General features: G+C 61.2%; 2 protein-coding genes across 4 annotated transcripts; both read right to left on the bottom strand.

Moving 5' to 3' along the window:
* Positions 1-996: 996 nt before the first annotated feature.
* On the bottom strand, positions 997-8411 carry CHRND (cholinergic receptor nicotinic delta subunit; the record flags this gene model as incomplete). Of its 3 annotated transcripts, none has more annotated exons than XM_079782479.1 (12): positions 997-1179; positions 1860-1978; positions 2063-2267; positions 2752-2866; positions 3004-3115; positions 4127-4327; positions 6345-6454; positions 6633-6788; positions 6955-7064; positions 7584-7628; positions 8034-8188; positions 8360-8411. In XM_079782479.1, 12 exons carry the CDS (start codon positions 8409-8411, stop codon positions 997-999), a joined length of 1563 nt encoding a protein of 520 aa, XP_079638605.1. The 3 variants fall into 3 exon arrangements, with proteins under 3 accessions (XP_079638605.1, XP_079638606.1, XP_079638607.1); XM_079782480.1 differs by having other exon boundaries at positions 8034-8179; XM_079782481.1 differs by lacking the exon at positions 7584-7628 and having other exon boundaries at positions 8034-8179.
* An 811-nt stretch (positions 8412-9222) lies between these two features.
* On the bottom strand, positions 9223-14224 carry PRSS56 (serine protease 56; the record flags this gene model as incomplete). The annotated part of the gene is made up of 13 exons (XM_079782081.1): positions 9223-9429; positions 9794-9900; positions 10219-10281; positions 10361-10525; positions 10609-10785; positions 10968-11130; positions 11379-11521; positions 11753-11912; positions 12000-12099; positions 12397-12586; positions 12702-12758; positions 13146-13256; positions 14125-14224. 13 exons carry the CDS (start codon positions 14222-14224, stop codon positions 9223-9225), a joined length of 1743 nt encoding a protein of 580 aa, XP_079638207.1.
* Positions 14225-14803: the final 579 nt, after the last annotated feature.

The raw sequence follows: 14803 nt of genomic DNA, 5'->3' as shown, positions 1-14803 counted from the left end.
GGATCACTGGGGCCATCCTGGAGGTGGGGTACCTCACAGAAACTCCTCCAGCTCCTCCAGCTTCAGCCTTTGGCCCTTAGGATAAGATTGATGGAAGTCCCCTTTGGGGTAAAGTTGCCAGATTTAGCAAATAAATATATAAAATGCACAGTTAAATTTGAATTTCAGATAAATGTGAATAATTTTTTTAGTTTTACCTGGCAGCCCTACTTTGGAGGAGAGGAATAGGTGACCTCCCAAGGAGACACTCTAGGGGAGGGCTGGGATCTGGGGCCCTAGAGTAGCCCATGTGAGCTGAGGTTGATGGGCTGACCTCTGGCCTCTGTGGCTGCTGGGCCCAATCCTCCTACCCTAGTCCTCAGCTCCCCACAGGGACCCAGACAGAGTGGCCAAAGCAGGAAGAGCTGTGAAGGACATTCTCAAACATTGGTGCTCCCACCTCTGCTCAAAACCTCCTTCCCTAAGGGGTCTGGAAAGAGAGGCTCCGGGGGGCCTCAGAAGCCAAGGCTGAGGGGTTGACAGCTGTAGGAACCAGGAAGTGAGGGCACAGGAGCACACCTGCTCTACCCCCACCTAGAGGAAGGGGAGGCAAGAAGAGGCCACTGTCTTTCTCACAGAGGGGTCCCAAAAGGCCAGCCTGAATGACCTTTTCCCTGGCCCTTGAGTCAGGCCCCTGTCTCCCCAAAAATCGTCCTGCCCCACCCACCAGCCAGTGTCCACTCTCAGACCTTCTCGGTGGCTCCTGTCTTTATTCATTGAGCAGTGGGGCTTCGCCTTTCCTCGTCTCGGGAGGCACAGCTCATCTCCACCTCAGCCGTGCAGACCAACTGGGCTCACGTCTCAGGGCCAGGAGTTGCCTCCCTAAGAGGAGCGTGTCCTTTCTCAGGCGCCCCTGTCCACACAGCTCCCTGCCACCCCTGAAGGCCCACCCCTTTCAGGCGCGAAGCCCCACCGAAGCTGCCCGGGGAGCTGGGCCAGGCCAGGCAGGGAGGCCCTCTAGATGAAACGCTTGTCTTGCTCCAGGTAGGAGAAGGGGTCCCCGGGGAAAGGCTGGGGTGGGGGCTGGTTGTAGGCCCCCTGCAGGAAGATCCAGGCCGTGCCCACCACCATGATGGGCGTCACCACAAACAGGCAGAGTCGGTCTACTGTGCGGGCTACCCGGTTCCAGCAGTCCTTCTCCTGGGGACAGGGAGGGGTGCAGAGACAGTGGGGTGAGGAGGGCCCGCAGACCACAGGCCCATGCCCCAAGCTGGGGCCCAGTGACAGACGTGTGTCGGTGGGAGCCACCTCGGGCTTACAGAACAAGGGGGCCTTCTGCATGTCCCCAGCCAAGGCCCAGGCCCTCCTCTGGCCACAGGCAGGCCTGTCACTCTGTCAGTCCAGGAGACTAAGAGTGGGGCCACAGTCTTCATCCCAGCCACTCAGTGCTGCTGGGAGCCCCTATGGGAACTGGAACAAGGCACCCTTTTCTCAAGAGAAAGTTTTAGAAAGTTGTGTTCTATTGAACAACCATAGAAGGCTGCCTTTTAAAAGTCTGGCTGTGTCTATAGTATCAGGCTTGGAGTTGAGCAGGGAGAGAAAATGATTGGCAGCTGGGAGAAAGAAGGGACCCTAAGGGATGTCCAGAATGTGAAGACATGTGCCTGTGTGTACACCTGAGTGTGTGCCTGGCCCAGTGAGCTGTGATGGGGTTCTAGGCAGGGGCTTCCCATCTCTGGGGGGCCTGGATTTTGCATCCATTGTCAGCTCCTTCATCTAAGTTGGCATGTGTCTCAGAGGAACTGTGGCCCCTTGAGATAGGCTACCCTCGACCAGCACACAACGGGAACACCTGTGCATGCAGCCCTGCGGCCACTCACCTCGTTGTAGTTGTTCTGATCCCTCATATGGCTGACGATGAAGTTGGCCCCCTCCACAGCTGGCTTCAGCTCACTGAAGAGGTCATGCTGGGCCTGCTCAGAGCCTGCAGGGGGCTGGCCTGAGGAGAAAGACCCGAGGCGGGCATGAGCCCTGCCCCCCCACCTCCCATGGTGGGGCCAAACCCCAAGCCACTGGGACCCACGTGCTGTGGTGAGGCGCCGGGCCAGCCCGTGCCGCTCTGACTGCTTCTCGAACATGAGGTCACTTCGGGACTTGAGCGAGAAGTACTCCTCGGCCTTGGAGATGTAACCCAGGGAGCTGCTCCTCCGGACCAGGGCCCCGGGGCTGGGGCTGTCCTCCTCTGGGAGGGACATGTGTAGGAGCTTGGGCAGGGTCTCTAGGAAAAGCTGTGGCAGGTCAGGGGGACACAGGAAGGCCATTTAACCAACACGGGTTGCCTTCACACATCCAAACACCTGTGACTCCATTTCTGACTGCCACCAAGTGCCAGGTGGAATTTTACAGATGCACTCAATTGTGTCACACACCACCCAGATGAGCTATCAAACATTATCCCCAAACAGTTCCCTCATGCCTCCCCACATCAACTCCTTCTCGCCCCCAGAGGGAACCACCATCCTGACTTCTATCTCTAGCATTTGGTTTTGCCTGCCCTTGAACTTCATGCAAAAGAAATTGTGCAGTCTGTGCTCTTTTGTGCCTGGCTTCTTACAGGTAACAGTACACCCGGGAGAGTCGTCCACGCCGGCGGGCAGGTGTAGCAGCGGTTGGTGGGTTTGTACTGCAGGGAGCACTCCCCCCACATGAACTATCTCAGTGTTTTTGCCCAGACACCTGTAGGGGGACGTGTGGGCTATCGACAGCCCTCACCTTCTTGACCCCCTCGGACAGCACGTGGGTGCTGGGTGTGCGGAAGTGGATGTTGAGCACGATGACACAGATCACCACAACCATGGTCACCAGGATCATGCCGAAGAGCAGGAACCTGTGGGCACACACTCAGCCTGGAGCATCCAGGGTGCGGCAGGACATGGCAGGGCATGTCAGGGTGGTGTGGGGCGTGGCGCGGCGTGGTGGGGTGAGGTGAGGTGGGCTGTGGTGGGGAGGAAGGGGGCTACATACTTGCCGATGAGGGGGACGGCTACGGATGTGGCCGGCAGCCGCTTGGAGATGAGCAGCAGGAAGACAGACTGTGCCAGCAGCACTGAGATTGCCATTGACGTCTTCTCACCACCTGAGGGAGCCTGGACTTAGCCGTGATCGCTGGTCCCAGAGGACCCCACTGTGGACCTCGCACCATTGTTCACAATACCATGGTGCCCTAATTAGCATAATAGGCTTTGGAACTAAAGTGACTGGATTCAAATCCCAGCTCTGACACTTACTGGCTGGGTGACCTTGGGTTTGTAGCTTAACCTCTCTGTGCCTCAGTTTTCTCAATTGTTAGATGTTGAGAGGACCAAGTGGGAGAGTATACTGAACGCTGGTCACTCCTCCTGGAACTGAGTAAGACCTCAAACACCAGCTGTCACCATTAGCCAATGCCCTGCCACGCAGCCCTCCTAAATCGTAGATCTGTGCATGTCCTCCTGCACAGACAGCACCAGAGGAACACCCCAACTCCCAGCCCGGCCCTGAGCAAACCATGTGGTGGCCACTGTGGTCCCGGGTCCGGGCCCTGCCCCAGCACCCTTTTTCTATGTGTAATGCACTGCTCACCCTGTCTCAAGCAGGGGCAGGGCTGGGTGGCATTTGTCTCTGGGACTCGTTGTGCCTGTTCATAGTAAATACTCCAGAGCCGAGTAAACGTAGGTGACATGTGTCCTTCTAGAACTGGTGAGCGGGGATGCATATCTCCACACCCTCGTTCTCTAGAGCTCCCAAGACCACCCCCCCCTCCCAATAGACTCAACCACTGATGGCCTCCCGTGTGCCAGACCCACGGCCACATCAGACCTGACTCCTGCTCTGGCTGAGAGGCAGTCTAGGTCCTTGGAAAGTGAGAGGGAGAAGTAGGGTACAGGAGGGACCCTGTTCATTTGGGGGATGTAGGACAGGGTCAAAGAGCCCCCCTCTGGCTGGCAACATGCCCCTCATGCCTGGACCCTGGGCAGTGGTGACCCCCAGGGAGCTCCCAGGAGGAAATGAGAGGCTGGGCTAGGTGGCCATTGCTCTGGTGACTGTGGGGGTGGGAAGAGGCTGCCCTGGAGCTGGGGCCGGCACTGAGGCCAGGTGAGAGGCTCACAGTCGGCTGGCAGGTAGAAGACCAGGTTGATCATGAAGGAAATGAGCACGCAGGGCACCAGGATGTTGATGATGTAGAAGAGTGGCTTTCGGCGAATGATGAGGTAGAAGGTAACGTCCTGGTGGTTGGGACTGTCCAGCGGGGCACTGGGGTCCATGTTGATCCTGGCTGGCCGGTGCACTATCTCCCACTCCCCGTTCTCTGAGGGCAACACACAGACATCTTGGAGTCAGTCTGGGCAAGGGGGCTAAGGCGGGGCCTCGGGGCAGGGTGAGGGGCTGGTGGAGTGAGCCACCTGCAGGGGCAGCCAGGCCTGTCTGCAGGGCCCTGAGGGGGTCACTCAGAGGAGGGCTTGGGTTCTGTTTGTGGGCCTTTCCCTGAGGATTGGGATGGAGGTTTCCATCTGCAAGGGAGAAATTTTCCTCTGGGATTAGTTTTTTTTGTTGTTGTTGTTTTCTCTTTGGAAAACATAAAAGCTGAGGCCATATGTGGCTCAAATATGGAGTCTTGGGGATAACAAGGCAGTGAGAGTAAGAACCCCCTCCCCCAAGGTGTGATGGATCAGCAGGACATGGGTCTCCTCTGATGGACAGGGCTGACTCCATAAAAGATCTGAGCCTGGCCCTAGCCTGTTCGGCCCTGTGGATAGAGCATTGGCCTGTGGACTGAAAGGTCCCAGGTTCGATTCTGGCCAAGGGCATGTGCCTGGGTTGTGGGCTTGGTCCCCAGTAGGGGGCGTGCAGGAGGCAGACAATCAGTGATTCTCTATCATCATTGATGTTTCTATCTCTCTCTCCCTCTCCCTTCCTCTCTGAAATCAATAAATCCTATATAATAAAAGAGTGATATGTAAATTAGCCATCACTCCACAACAAAAATGGCGGTGCCCATAGCAGATGCTGGAGGCATTGCCCCGGCAACAGGAGCCCAGCATCTGCTCCTTGGCCACGGAGGGGTCTCTGGCCAGAGGACTGGGAGCGGGACACTGAGCTCGCGTTGCCAGCGGCGGCGGGAGCTCAGCATCTGAGCCACGCTGTGCTGCAGCAGAGAAGGGACCTCTGGGGCAGTGAGCCCACGTCCCCGCCCCGGCCAGCTGTGGCGGGAGTAAAGGGGCCTCCGGGGCCACGCGCACATGTCCCCACCCCGGCCTGCCTTTCGGCGGGAGGGAAGGGGCCTGTGGGGCCCGGAGCTCAGCATCCGCGTAGCAGGGGAGGAACCAGAAAAATGGATCTTTCCAGTTCCTGATGCTGACAGCCCTATGGGTGCCGGGGTCCTCCACCTGTAGCCCCCAGTCGCAGCCCATCAGCCCCAGTCGCAGACTGGAAGCCCCCTACCAGCAGTCCAGACGGGACCAGTGTGGTGCTGCGGTGGTGGGTGTCAGCGGGCATGCTACAGACATCAAGTCACTGCCACCAAGGCCACCCCCCACACACACTCGCAAGTAGTATGGTCCAAGGGGGTGACTCCTGAGGCAAGGCTCCCATGGCAGCTGACGCTCACCATGCCAGGTGAGGAAGCCAGACCCGAAAGCCCAAGTACCTGAGCTGCAGGGCGTCGTGGGCCGGGGCCCTGAGGAGGCCCCAGGACAAGCATCTTCCCAGAGGCTGTGCAGAAGGAGGGGAGGAACCTCTGGCTAGAGGCTGGGGTGAGGGATGCTGGCATCTTTGCAGGCCAAGACAGGGCTGAGGAACACACACACACACACACACACACACCCGCACCCCTGTGCATGAATTTCGTGCACTGCGCCTCTGGTATATATATAAAGATCTGAGCTTGGTCACAAGTAGGGAGTGGGGGTATTGGGAGGGGGTGACATACACCTTATCAGGATGACAGTTGAAGCCCCACCATACCCCTGTGTGCTCCGGGACAGAAAGACTAACCACCCCCTCACCTGTCAGCCACATCCATCCCCAGCCACATCCATCCCCAGGGACCTGCTCAAACCCAGAGAGTCTTCTGGCCTGGGCAGAGGCGGGGGTGGGGCACGGTGCTCATCTGTCTCTGCCTTTGGAACACAGTCCCCCCAGCCACACTCCTTTTCCTCTCAGCGTGCTGGATTAGCGTTGTGTGTGTGTGTGTGTGTGTGTGTGTGTGCGCGCGCGCGCGCGCAGACGTGCATCTCGGCAGTGTCAGTGTGACTGTATGTGTGTCTGTGGGGGAGGTTCTGGGGGGCCTGCCCATCTGCCCACCCGCCAGCTGCCGCTCCCAGCACCTGTGAAGCCCTCAGGGTCGATGATGATCCACTCCACAGGGTATGAGCGGCCGTCTTCTTCCTCCTGCTTCAGGCTCAGGGTGATCTCCTTGGCCGTGTACTTGAGCGAACTGGGGAGGGCAGTGGGCAGAGGGTGGCTCTCAGCCACTGGCTGGAGAAATGCCCCAGGGTCAGAGAGGCCGTTGTGGGGGAGGGGAGCTCTAATCTGGACAGAGCAGAAGCCTCTGCCTGAAGGTGGCCCCTGGCAGGGTGCCCTGGGGGGAGGGGTGGTTGGAGCAGTGGGTGCACCTGAACTTGAGGGAGCAGTTCTGCCAGTCAAAGGGGAAGTAAGTGACGGAGATGGGACAGGAAGAGCGGTAGATGGCAGGTGGCAGCCAGAACACATAGCCTGACGGAGAGAGCAGCACGTTGCAGGCGTAGGAAATCTGGAAGGAGCCATCATTGCTGGGGACAGGGACAAGGGCCACAGTGAGCATGGGCCAGCTCCCAAATGGCAGGGTTGGGGGAAGCAGAGGAGGGAGGGCAGGTTGGGGCTGGAGGGGGAGGATCAGGATATTTAAGGAAGGGGGGTTGAGTGATGAGGGGAGGCCAGGGAGGGCTGCGGCTCAACTTGTTCTCCAGCACAATCTCTGGGAGCCACAGCATGTCAGGAGGCAGGCGCAGGATGCTGATGTTCCCAAAATCCTTGGCATCCCACTGCAGCCGGCTGTCTATCCAGCCCTGGAGGCCAACAGGAATGTCAGCAGTGGGTTCTGCTACTGTCCTGACCCCTTCACTCCCCCCCCCCCCAACTTCCCTGAGGTAAGACCGGGCAGGGTCTAGGGCTGTGACAAAAGAGGTTTGGGGAGGTGGGTATGGAGTGGGGACTCAGGTCTGTCATGCAGGTCTGTGTAGGATGCGCACTACACAACTAAAGGAACATTATTTCCGTTGTGGATCTAGGAGACGTATGTCAATGTTATGAACTTCTGACAGGGGGCAGAGGGTGTCCCCTAATAAAATCAGGATAGTGACAACTTCCCACAGATGAAGAATCCCAGTCCACCCAAAGGCTCTGGGCTGGTGGCTGCACTGGGCGGGCAAGGGCAGCTGGCAGGGGTTTCTCTGCAGGCAGGAGCCAGCGCCTCCCGCAGGAAAACGTCTGAGGCAGGCTGGGGGTTCCCGGAGCAGAAGCGGGCACAGGGGAGCCTGGGCCCTGCACCCTCTCCGAGCCCCCTGCTCTGAGTGGGGTGTTCTTACGTGCTCAATCCACACGTTAGTGGTGAGGGTCTCCTCGACTTCTTTCTGTAAGAAAACAGGAGGGCTGTCCCCAGGGTCCCGCATCCTTCTTTCGGCTGCACGCATTCACCAGGCCCCTCCTCCCGGCTGCCACCCAGGGGGATCCAGGGGAATTGGCCTGACCAAACTCCTACCCCAAGCACTCAGGAGTGGGTGGGCAGGCCAGGGAGCAGGGAGGACACAGGGCCTCTGAAGTGTGTCACGGGTGTGATATGGGGGGGCAGCTGGAAGGGAGGGGTACCAGCCTGAGGGTCTGGGGGCAGCACACGGCACCGAGAGAGAGGAGCTGCCACAGGCCGGCCCTCGGCCTTGAGCTTCCCTCGTGGCCATCCCAGTCCGGGAGAGAGCCAGGCCTCAAGGAAATTGTCCCTGCCCTCCAGCCCCCAGCCCAGCCATGGCGGGGCCACTCACCAGGGAAATGAGGTTGGAGAGGGTGAGGGTCAGTGAGACGTTCACGCTGTCCTCTTTGTGAGCCACGGGCCGGAGCTCCTTGTTGTAGCCCTTCTCCTTAAACAGGTACCGGATCAGCCGCTCCTCCTCGTTTAGACCCCAGCAGCCTGGGGACAGTTGGGGACAGGGACGGGTGCTGGGCAGGGGCCCAGGAGCGGGGCCCTGGTGGTCGGTCCTCCAGGGGGAAATGGCAGTGGGAATGAGGAGGGGGCCATGCGGCTGGGGGAGGGGAAGGCGGGGACGATGCTGTGGGGGAGCTGGGTGGGTGGGATGATGTCCAATCTTACCACAGACAACCAGGGTGGCCAGCAGTCCCAGCGTTAACACAGGACCCTCCATCCTGTCTCACCAACTAGGTCCTGCATCTGCTCCTCCTGTCCACTGGGCTGGGGAATGTGGGTGAGTGGCAGAGGGGACAGGTGCAGCGTGGGGGTGGAGGAGCTGAGGAAAGAGGCAGCCGGAAATGCAATCTGATACCTCTGTGCTCTGCTGTAGGGCAGAGAACCCGGGGCAGGTGATGAGGGGGTGAGGATAGGAACTGACTAGCAGGGCAGAAGCCCAAGGACGTGAGGCAAAGATCCCGGGCTAGGAGTCCCCACAGCTAGCCATGGGGGTGAGGGCTGGGTGGAGGCACTGGACACGGTGGACGGTGCTGGTCAGCCGCGGATCAGGGAGTGGTGATAAGCAGGTCAGCTGCCATTTCTTGGGTGGCAGACCGGTCTGCTCAGATGGGGGCTTAGCGGCCCTGTCCCCTGCCTTTGCGACGTCTGCCAACTGCTTCTGAAGGGCCCCACTCCCAGAGAGCTGATCAATGTCCCCCATCCAGTTTCCATCCCACAGAAGCCCCAGCATCGTCTCCGTACATCATAAATAACATTTATTAAAGCAACTGTGGTTTTCTGCTGACACATCTGGGAAGACACGTGGGTCCCAGGGCCCAGGACCCCCACCCCACCCCACACATCTGGGCATCTGCAGCAGTGACAGTTTGTCATTGTGCTTCCTGAACCCTCCCAGCCCCTGGGAGCAGGAGGTCCTAGCCAGAGGCTGGGGGTTCAGACATGGCTCATGGCTGTCTGGCTGGAGGAACCTGAGGGCCCAGTGGGTGGTGTCCCTTCCCCCCCAGCTCCCGGCTCTGCCTTGCACCCATTCAGGCTCCCTGGGGCTCTGCCTTGGCCTGAGCAGCCAAGCGGAAGGCCTGCAGGGCCTGCGCCAGCAACCGGGGAAGGCTTCGAGCCAGTGTGGCTGGCTCCAGGCCCACCAGGCCCCCAAAGACCACATGCCGGTCCCCCAAGCCAGCCCGAACCCAGGCTCGGAAGAGCCCCGTTATCGTCTTGGAGCTCAGATCGGCCAGGACCTGCAGAGGGAGGAGGGTGCTCAGGGGCTCCAATGCTACTCTTGGTCCCCTCCTCCTGGCCCCCCAAACTCTCACCCAAACCCACCCCCTTCCTTTCAACCCCACAACCCTGTACACTTCCTGCTCACATGGACACCCCCTAAGCCCCTCCACTCACATCTTCCCTCTCCCCACCACACCTTCATACCCACCCAGTACCCTAGCTCACACACAGCTGCCCTCCCCGCTTCCTCTTGGATTCTGTCCCCCCCGCAGGCTGTGGGGGTGAAGGTCCTCCCTCCTGCTGGGGAGGGTACTCGTTCTGCCCCCCTAGGTCTGCCTTCAGAGGCCACTGTGGAGGAGTCTGGGAAGCCTGGAGACTTACCTCCTGGAAGTCCATGGCCAGGCGCTCAGGGGGGACCTGAAGGATCCAGGCATGGGTGTCCTGGAGGGTGGCCAACTTCTGCCGCAGGGGCTCCAGGCCAGGGCAGTCTGCAGGAGAGACACCAGCACGGAGCTGGGGTGGGTTCCCACCAGCACCTCAGGACCACCTCCCATGCTACAGATGGGGAAACTGAGGCTTAGAGAGGTTAAGTGATAACAAAGTCGAGATTTTCTGACACTGATGAGGACCCAAAGCCACAAGTAGCCCCAAAGGGTCATTCCCCTTTTTCAGGGGAGGAGTAGAGAGGGTCTGCCCTTTGCCGCGGGGTAACTGCTTCCCGGTGCAGATTCCAGGAGAATCCCCACCGGGCCTCCGCCAGCTCTCGGCCTACTCCCCTGGCGACGGCCGGCAGGGGGCGTAATTACCGCGCGTGTCTCCGCGCTGCTCCCGCCTCCGCTTCGGGAATACGGTCCCGGCAGCGGGTGATCCTGGGAAGACGCAGGATTAGGGGGAAGCCTCTGCCGCCCAGGGGTGGTGCCGGGGCTGGGCTGCCAGGGCTCGGGGTACCTGGGTGCAGCCGCTGCTCGCGGGCGGGGTGCCTAGGAGTCTCCCGGAGCGACGGAGCGGGGCGAGCCAGGGCCGGGGCCTGGCGCCGCATCCCCGGGCTCGGGCCGAATAGCTCCTGGGCGCCCCGCAGCAGCTCCAGCAGCGTGTGCGCCAGCCAGCGCAGCTCTGCGGCGGGACAAGGGTGCGGCTGGTGGTCAGGCGTGGGCGAGGCTCCCTGCTCCCGGCCCAGCTCGGGGAACGGGACTGACCGCATCGCCGTCGGCGCTGCAGGCACTGCTGATGCGCTAGGGACGCACAGGCGCCCTCGGGTCCTGGGCACAGGCGGGCATAGAAGGCGCAGGGCGGGGCGGCGTCTGCCGGCGGCTCCTCGGGCGGATCCCAGGCCAGAAGCTCCCTGCAGCTGGGCTCGCGGCTGGAGGGGGCCGCTGCGGAGAGCGGCAGGGGCTTGTTCACCACCCCCCCCCCCCGCCCCCGAAGTCCTGCCTCGGAGGGAGGCTTTCCCGATGCAGAAGGGGGCTGGCGGCACGTGGGGAGGACGTGAGCTCGGGCTCGTCCCAGAGCTATGGGCGGGACACTGCGGAGGGGACAAGAGGAACCCAGCACTCACCGCTCATCTGTTTCCGGAGCCAGTCCCTGAAGACGGCCACACGGGTGTAGACCCCTGGCTTCCCTGGCTCCCCGCATCCGTCCCCCCAGGAGGTGATTCCATACAGGACCTCTCTGGGGCGGGGGTCAGGCTCAGAACAGGTGAGGGGGCCTCCAGAGTCACCCTGTGGGCACCGGAGCCAAGAGAGAGGGCACTGCATCGACCCCTCGCCCTGACCCCACGCGTCAGCCTTACAGCTGCGGGGTTAGGCAGCTCTGAGCTCTACTGGGGCTACTACTCTTGTACCCATTTTAGCCAAGAGGACATGGAGGCTCAGAGAAATCAGTGACAGCCTGACTGTAGAGGAAAGCAGGCTGTCTCGCCCCTGGAAAGCGGCCCACCCAGCACCCTCCAATCAATTGGGGCTCGTACCTGGCAGGAGTCGATGCCCCCGGCCAGATAACCGGCACAGAGCATGGTGCTGGGGCGAAGCCCGGGCCCCAGGGCCCTTCGGCACGTGTCTGCGCTGAGCAGGGGCACGCGGGCCTCCCTCACCGCCTCAGCCTCGGGCCCATCTACAGGGAAGCGGCGGAGTGGGCTCAGGCCTGGAGGGCAGGGACTCCGTTTTGAGGGTCCCTCCCTCCCATTGCACCCCCTTGATTCTTCCCCTTTTGCAAGGTCGGGCAGTGTTTGGCGAAGACAGCCAGGCGTAGGTCTGATTCGGTACGCACTGGCCTCCCCAGACTTCATCACCCCAGACCCTATTGTTCCTAGGCAAACCCGCGCGGGTCCAGCCCTGCCGGTACCTTCGAAAAGGGCCCCCCAGCCTGCGATGGCGCAGGCGGTGCCGGCGGAGGGCTCCCGGGGTCCCTGGGGCAGACACACCGGGCGCGCAGCCCCTGCCGGGCTCACCGGCGTCCACAGTTGCACCAGGGCGAGGTCGTTGTGAAAGGTCCGCAGGTCAAACTAGGCAGAGAGGGGCGACGCAGGGTCAAGGAGGTGTGGGGTGGAGACGCTGCTCCAGCGCTGAGGGCCTGGGGGCTGCCCTCTCACCTTGGGGTGGGACAAGATGCGGTTCACCGGCACCTCCTCCGCTTGCTCCCCCTGGGGCCCCTCGGCTAGCGTCACCGTCCACAGAAGCTCGTTCGGGGCGCTGCGTGGCGAGCGGCAGGTTCCCTGGAGGCCCCGCTCCCCGGAGCCCACGGGCACCACCCAGCAAGCCCCCCAGCCCGCCAGCCCGGCTGTTTGCTGTCCGAGGGCGGGGAGGGCGCCTGGGTGAGGCCGCTGCGGCGAGCGGGCTGAATGCGCGCCCTGGGGGGAGCCTGGAGGCCGGGAGCTGGGGAGCAGGGCTGCCGCCGCCAGGGAGCAGCAGAGACCGCCCTCGCGTGTCGCCCACCCAACGATCTGGGATGCCCCGGGCTGATCAGAGAGGCCTGGGGGCCGGACGTACCCTGCAAAGCAGTGAGCCGCCGTGAGCACCCAGGACGCCGCCACCAGGACGCCGCCACACAGAGGCCGCCCGCTGAGGCGCAGCCGCACCAGCCAGGGCCAGGCCCCGGGCCGCGCCGCACTGCCCCCCACAATGCGGCCACCGGCCCGCGTCACATTGACCTTCCCCGGGCGCCTCTCACCACATGGCCCTAGAAAGGTGGAAGCGCCCTCATGAGGGACAAGTCCTGGCGTTCTCACCATCGAGGCCCCTCCAGGGTCCACCTGCTCTCAGCCCTGTCCCCTTGAAACTTGTTTCAGCCTCACCTGGCTCAGGTGGGTCCTGGAGCAGGGGGGCTTGAGGCCTGGGGCGCCCAGGTCCTGCTGAGAAACAGACCATTTGAGCTTCCCTGCCATCCTCCCGACCTTCCCTCTACCCCACGCTGTGCCCAGCCCTCTCTCTCCCCCTGGGCTCCCCTTCTCTTGCCCCCACCCCATAGCAGTCAGGGTCTGTGTCAGCAGCCACAAACGTCTCACTCTTCACCAAATGAGCTCACACTGTTCCTTCCTCCTGCCCTTGCACAAGCGGTGCCCCAAGCCTGGCATGCATGCGCTTTCCTCTTAGACCTTCATAAGCACTGTCCTGTTGCAGCCCCACTCAGTCTCTGTCTCCAAGAGGGAGTCAAGTCAAGGGAGGGGTGGGGTGGACAGGAGAACAGTCCCAGGTAGTTGGTGCAAGCTCACCTGTGCAGGGGGTGGTGCGGTTGGCACAACTTTGGCACTCATGCAATCTATGCTGGATCTCCATCGCCACTAGATTTATGGCCCACTGGGCGCTCCTCCGGGCGACCTGCAATGCCTTTGTCCCCTGGGCCGACAAAGCTGCGGGGACATGGGGCACAGTCGTGCCTGGTGGGGGAGGAGCTGTGGGCTTGTCCTCCTTGCCCCAGCTCCAAGCCCTGCCTTGGGAGACCCGCAGGGAAGCAGGCTGGGCTCCCCGAGCGCAGGGGTGGAGTGGGAGGAGACAGAGCCCCAAAGCCCAGGGCCCAGGACTCAGAGCCAATGGTTCTGGATTCTCAGCCCAGTATATCGCTGTCATTCAGCGGGGCTGGAATCTTTTTTGTTAATCCTCACCTGAGCATATTTTTCCATTGATTTTTAGAGAGAGAGGGAAAGACAGAAATATCAATGTGAGAGAAACACATCGATTGGTTGCCTCCATCACAAGCCCCGACCAGGGCCTGCGGAAGGGAAGAGCCTGCAACCAAGGTACCTGCCCTTGACCACAATCGAATCTGGGACGCTTTGGTCCACAGGCCAATGCTCTATCCACTGAGCTAATCTGGCTAGGGCTGGGCTGGAATCTTTGAAAAGGGCATTTCCTTAAAAACCTCGAAGGAAAAACAGTACTCTGAAGATTCAGCTATCACAGAACTCAGATGTATTGACACAAAATGACTGTGTTTGCATTGCCCACCTTTAGGCTCAGAGAGCCAAGGGGATGCTCTAGGCTCTCTCCTCCCTGCTAAACTTCCCTGATGCACACCCTCGTTGGCTCCCCTTCCCTTTCCATCTTCATCTTCCCCCTCCCTCTCCTACCTGTGTTCCTGGCCCCTCCTCCCAGCAGGTTGGGCAGAAGAAGCCAAAGGTCCTTGTGAATTCAGGAGGCAAGCTCATGTTCCTCTGCCCGGGACCCACTTCCTCTCTGCTCCTCCCTCCTTGGCCGCTCCCTCAGACCACCCGGGCTCACCTTGCAGGGTGCTGGGGGGCAGGCGCATGTACAGCGGGTGTCCCTGGGCAAACCGTGGGTCTGGGAGGGGCAGCAGCAGCAGCAGCATAGCCAGCAGCATGGTGACCAGGAGCCGGGGCACTGGCCCTGTCCTATTTTCCCCTCGGGGTCCACCCTGCAGGCGCTTATCCTGTGGTGCCTGCCTTTCTGTCCCTGAGCACTGAATTCATGTCCCTCAAATCATCTGACCCTATTCTCTTACATCCAAGTTTCCATTGCCCTTGCTGGTCCCTCACCTGGTCCTTGCCTCCCGGAGCCCACGGGGGAATGGGGCTTAGGGGCTATATAGAGGACAGATGGGGGAGGTGCACAGGCGGAGGGCAGGGTTGGGGGGGGCACAGGGTAGTGGGCTCAACCCTCACCTTTGAAATTTCATCATCCGGCTCTGAGGCTCTGAGGCCCCCTTCCCTCAAAGGAGCCCTTGTTTCTGCGGCTCCATCAAAGGGGCCTGGACAGCCCAGAAGAGCTGACGGTTAGGCTGGGGGCCAGGCAGAGGGGGGCTGATGGGCAGGGGCTGGCGCCGTCTCCAAGGCTCAGATGGAGGGTTTCCCATCTGCCTGGATTCCTTGAGGAGTTCCCAGCTATGCTGGGGGCAGATAATCGTGGGGGAAGGTGGGCAGGGGTTGTCTGAGGGTCCTGG

The sequence above is a fragment of the Cnephaeus nilssonii genome (genome assembly GCF_951640355.1).
Source record: "Cnephaeus nilssonii genome assembly, chromosome: 10".
NCBI lineage: Eukaryota > Metazoa > Chordata > Mammalia > Chiroptera > Vespertilionidae > Cnephaeus > Cnephaeus nilssonii.
The sequence above is the reverse complement of the archived record's forward strand: the minus strand, read 5'-3'. Positions and strand labels throughout refer to the sequence as shown.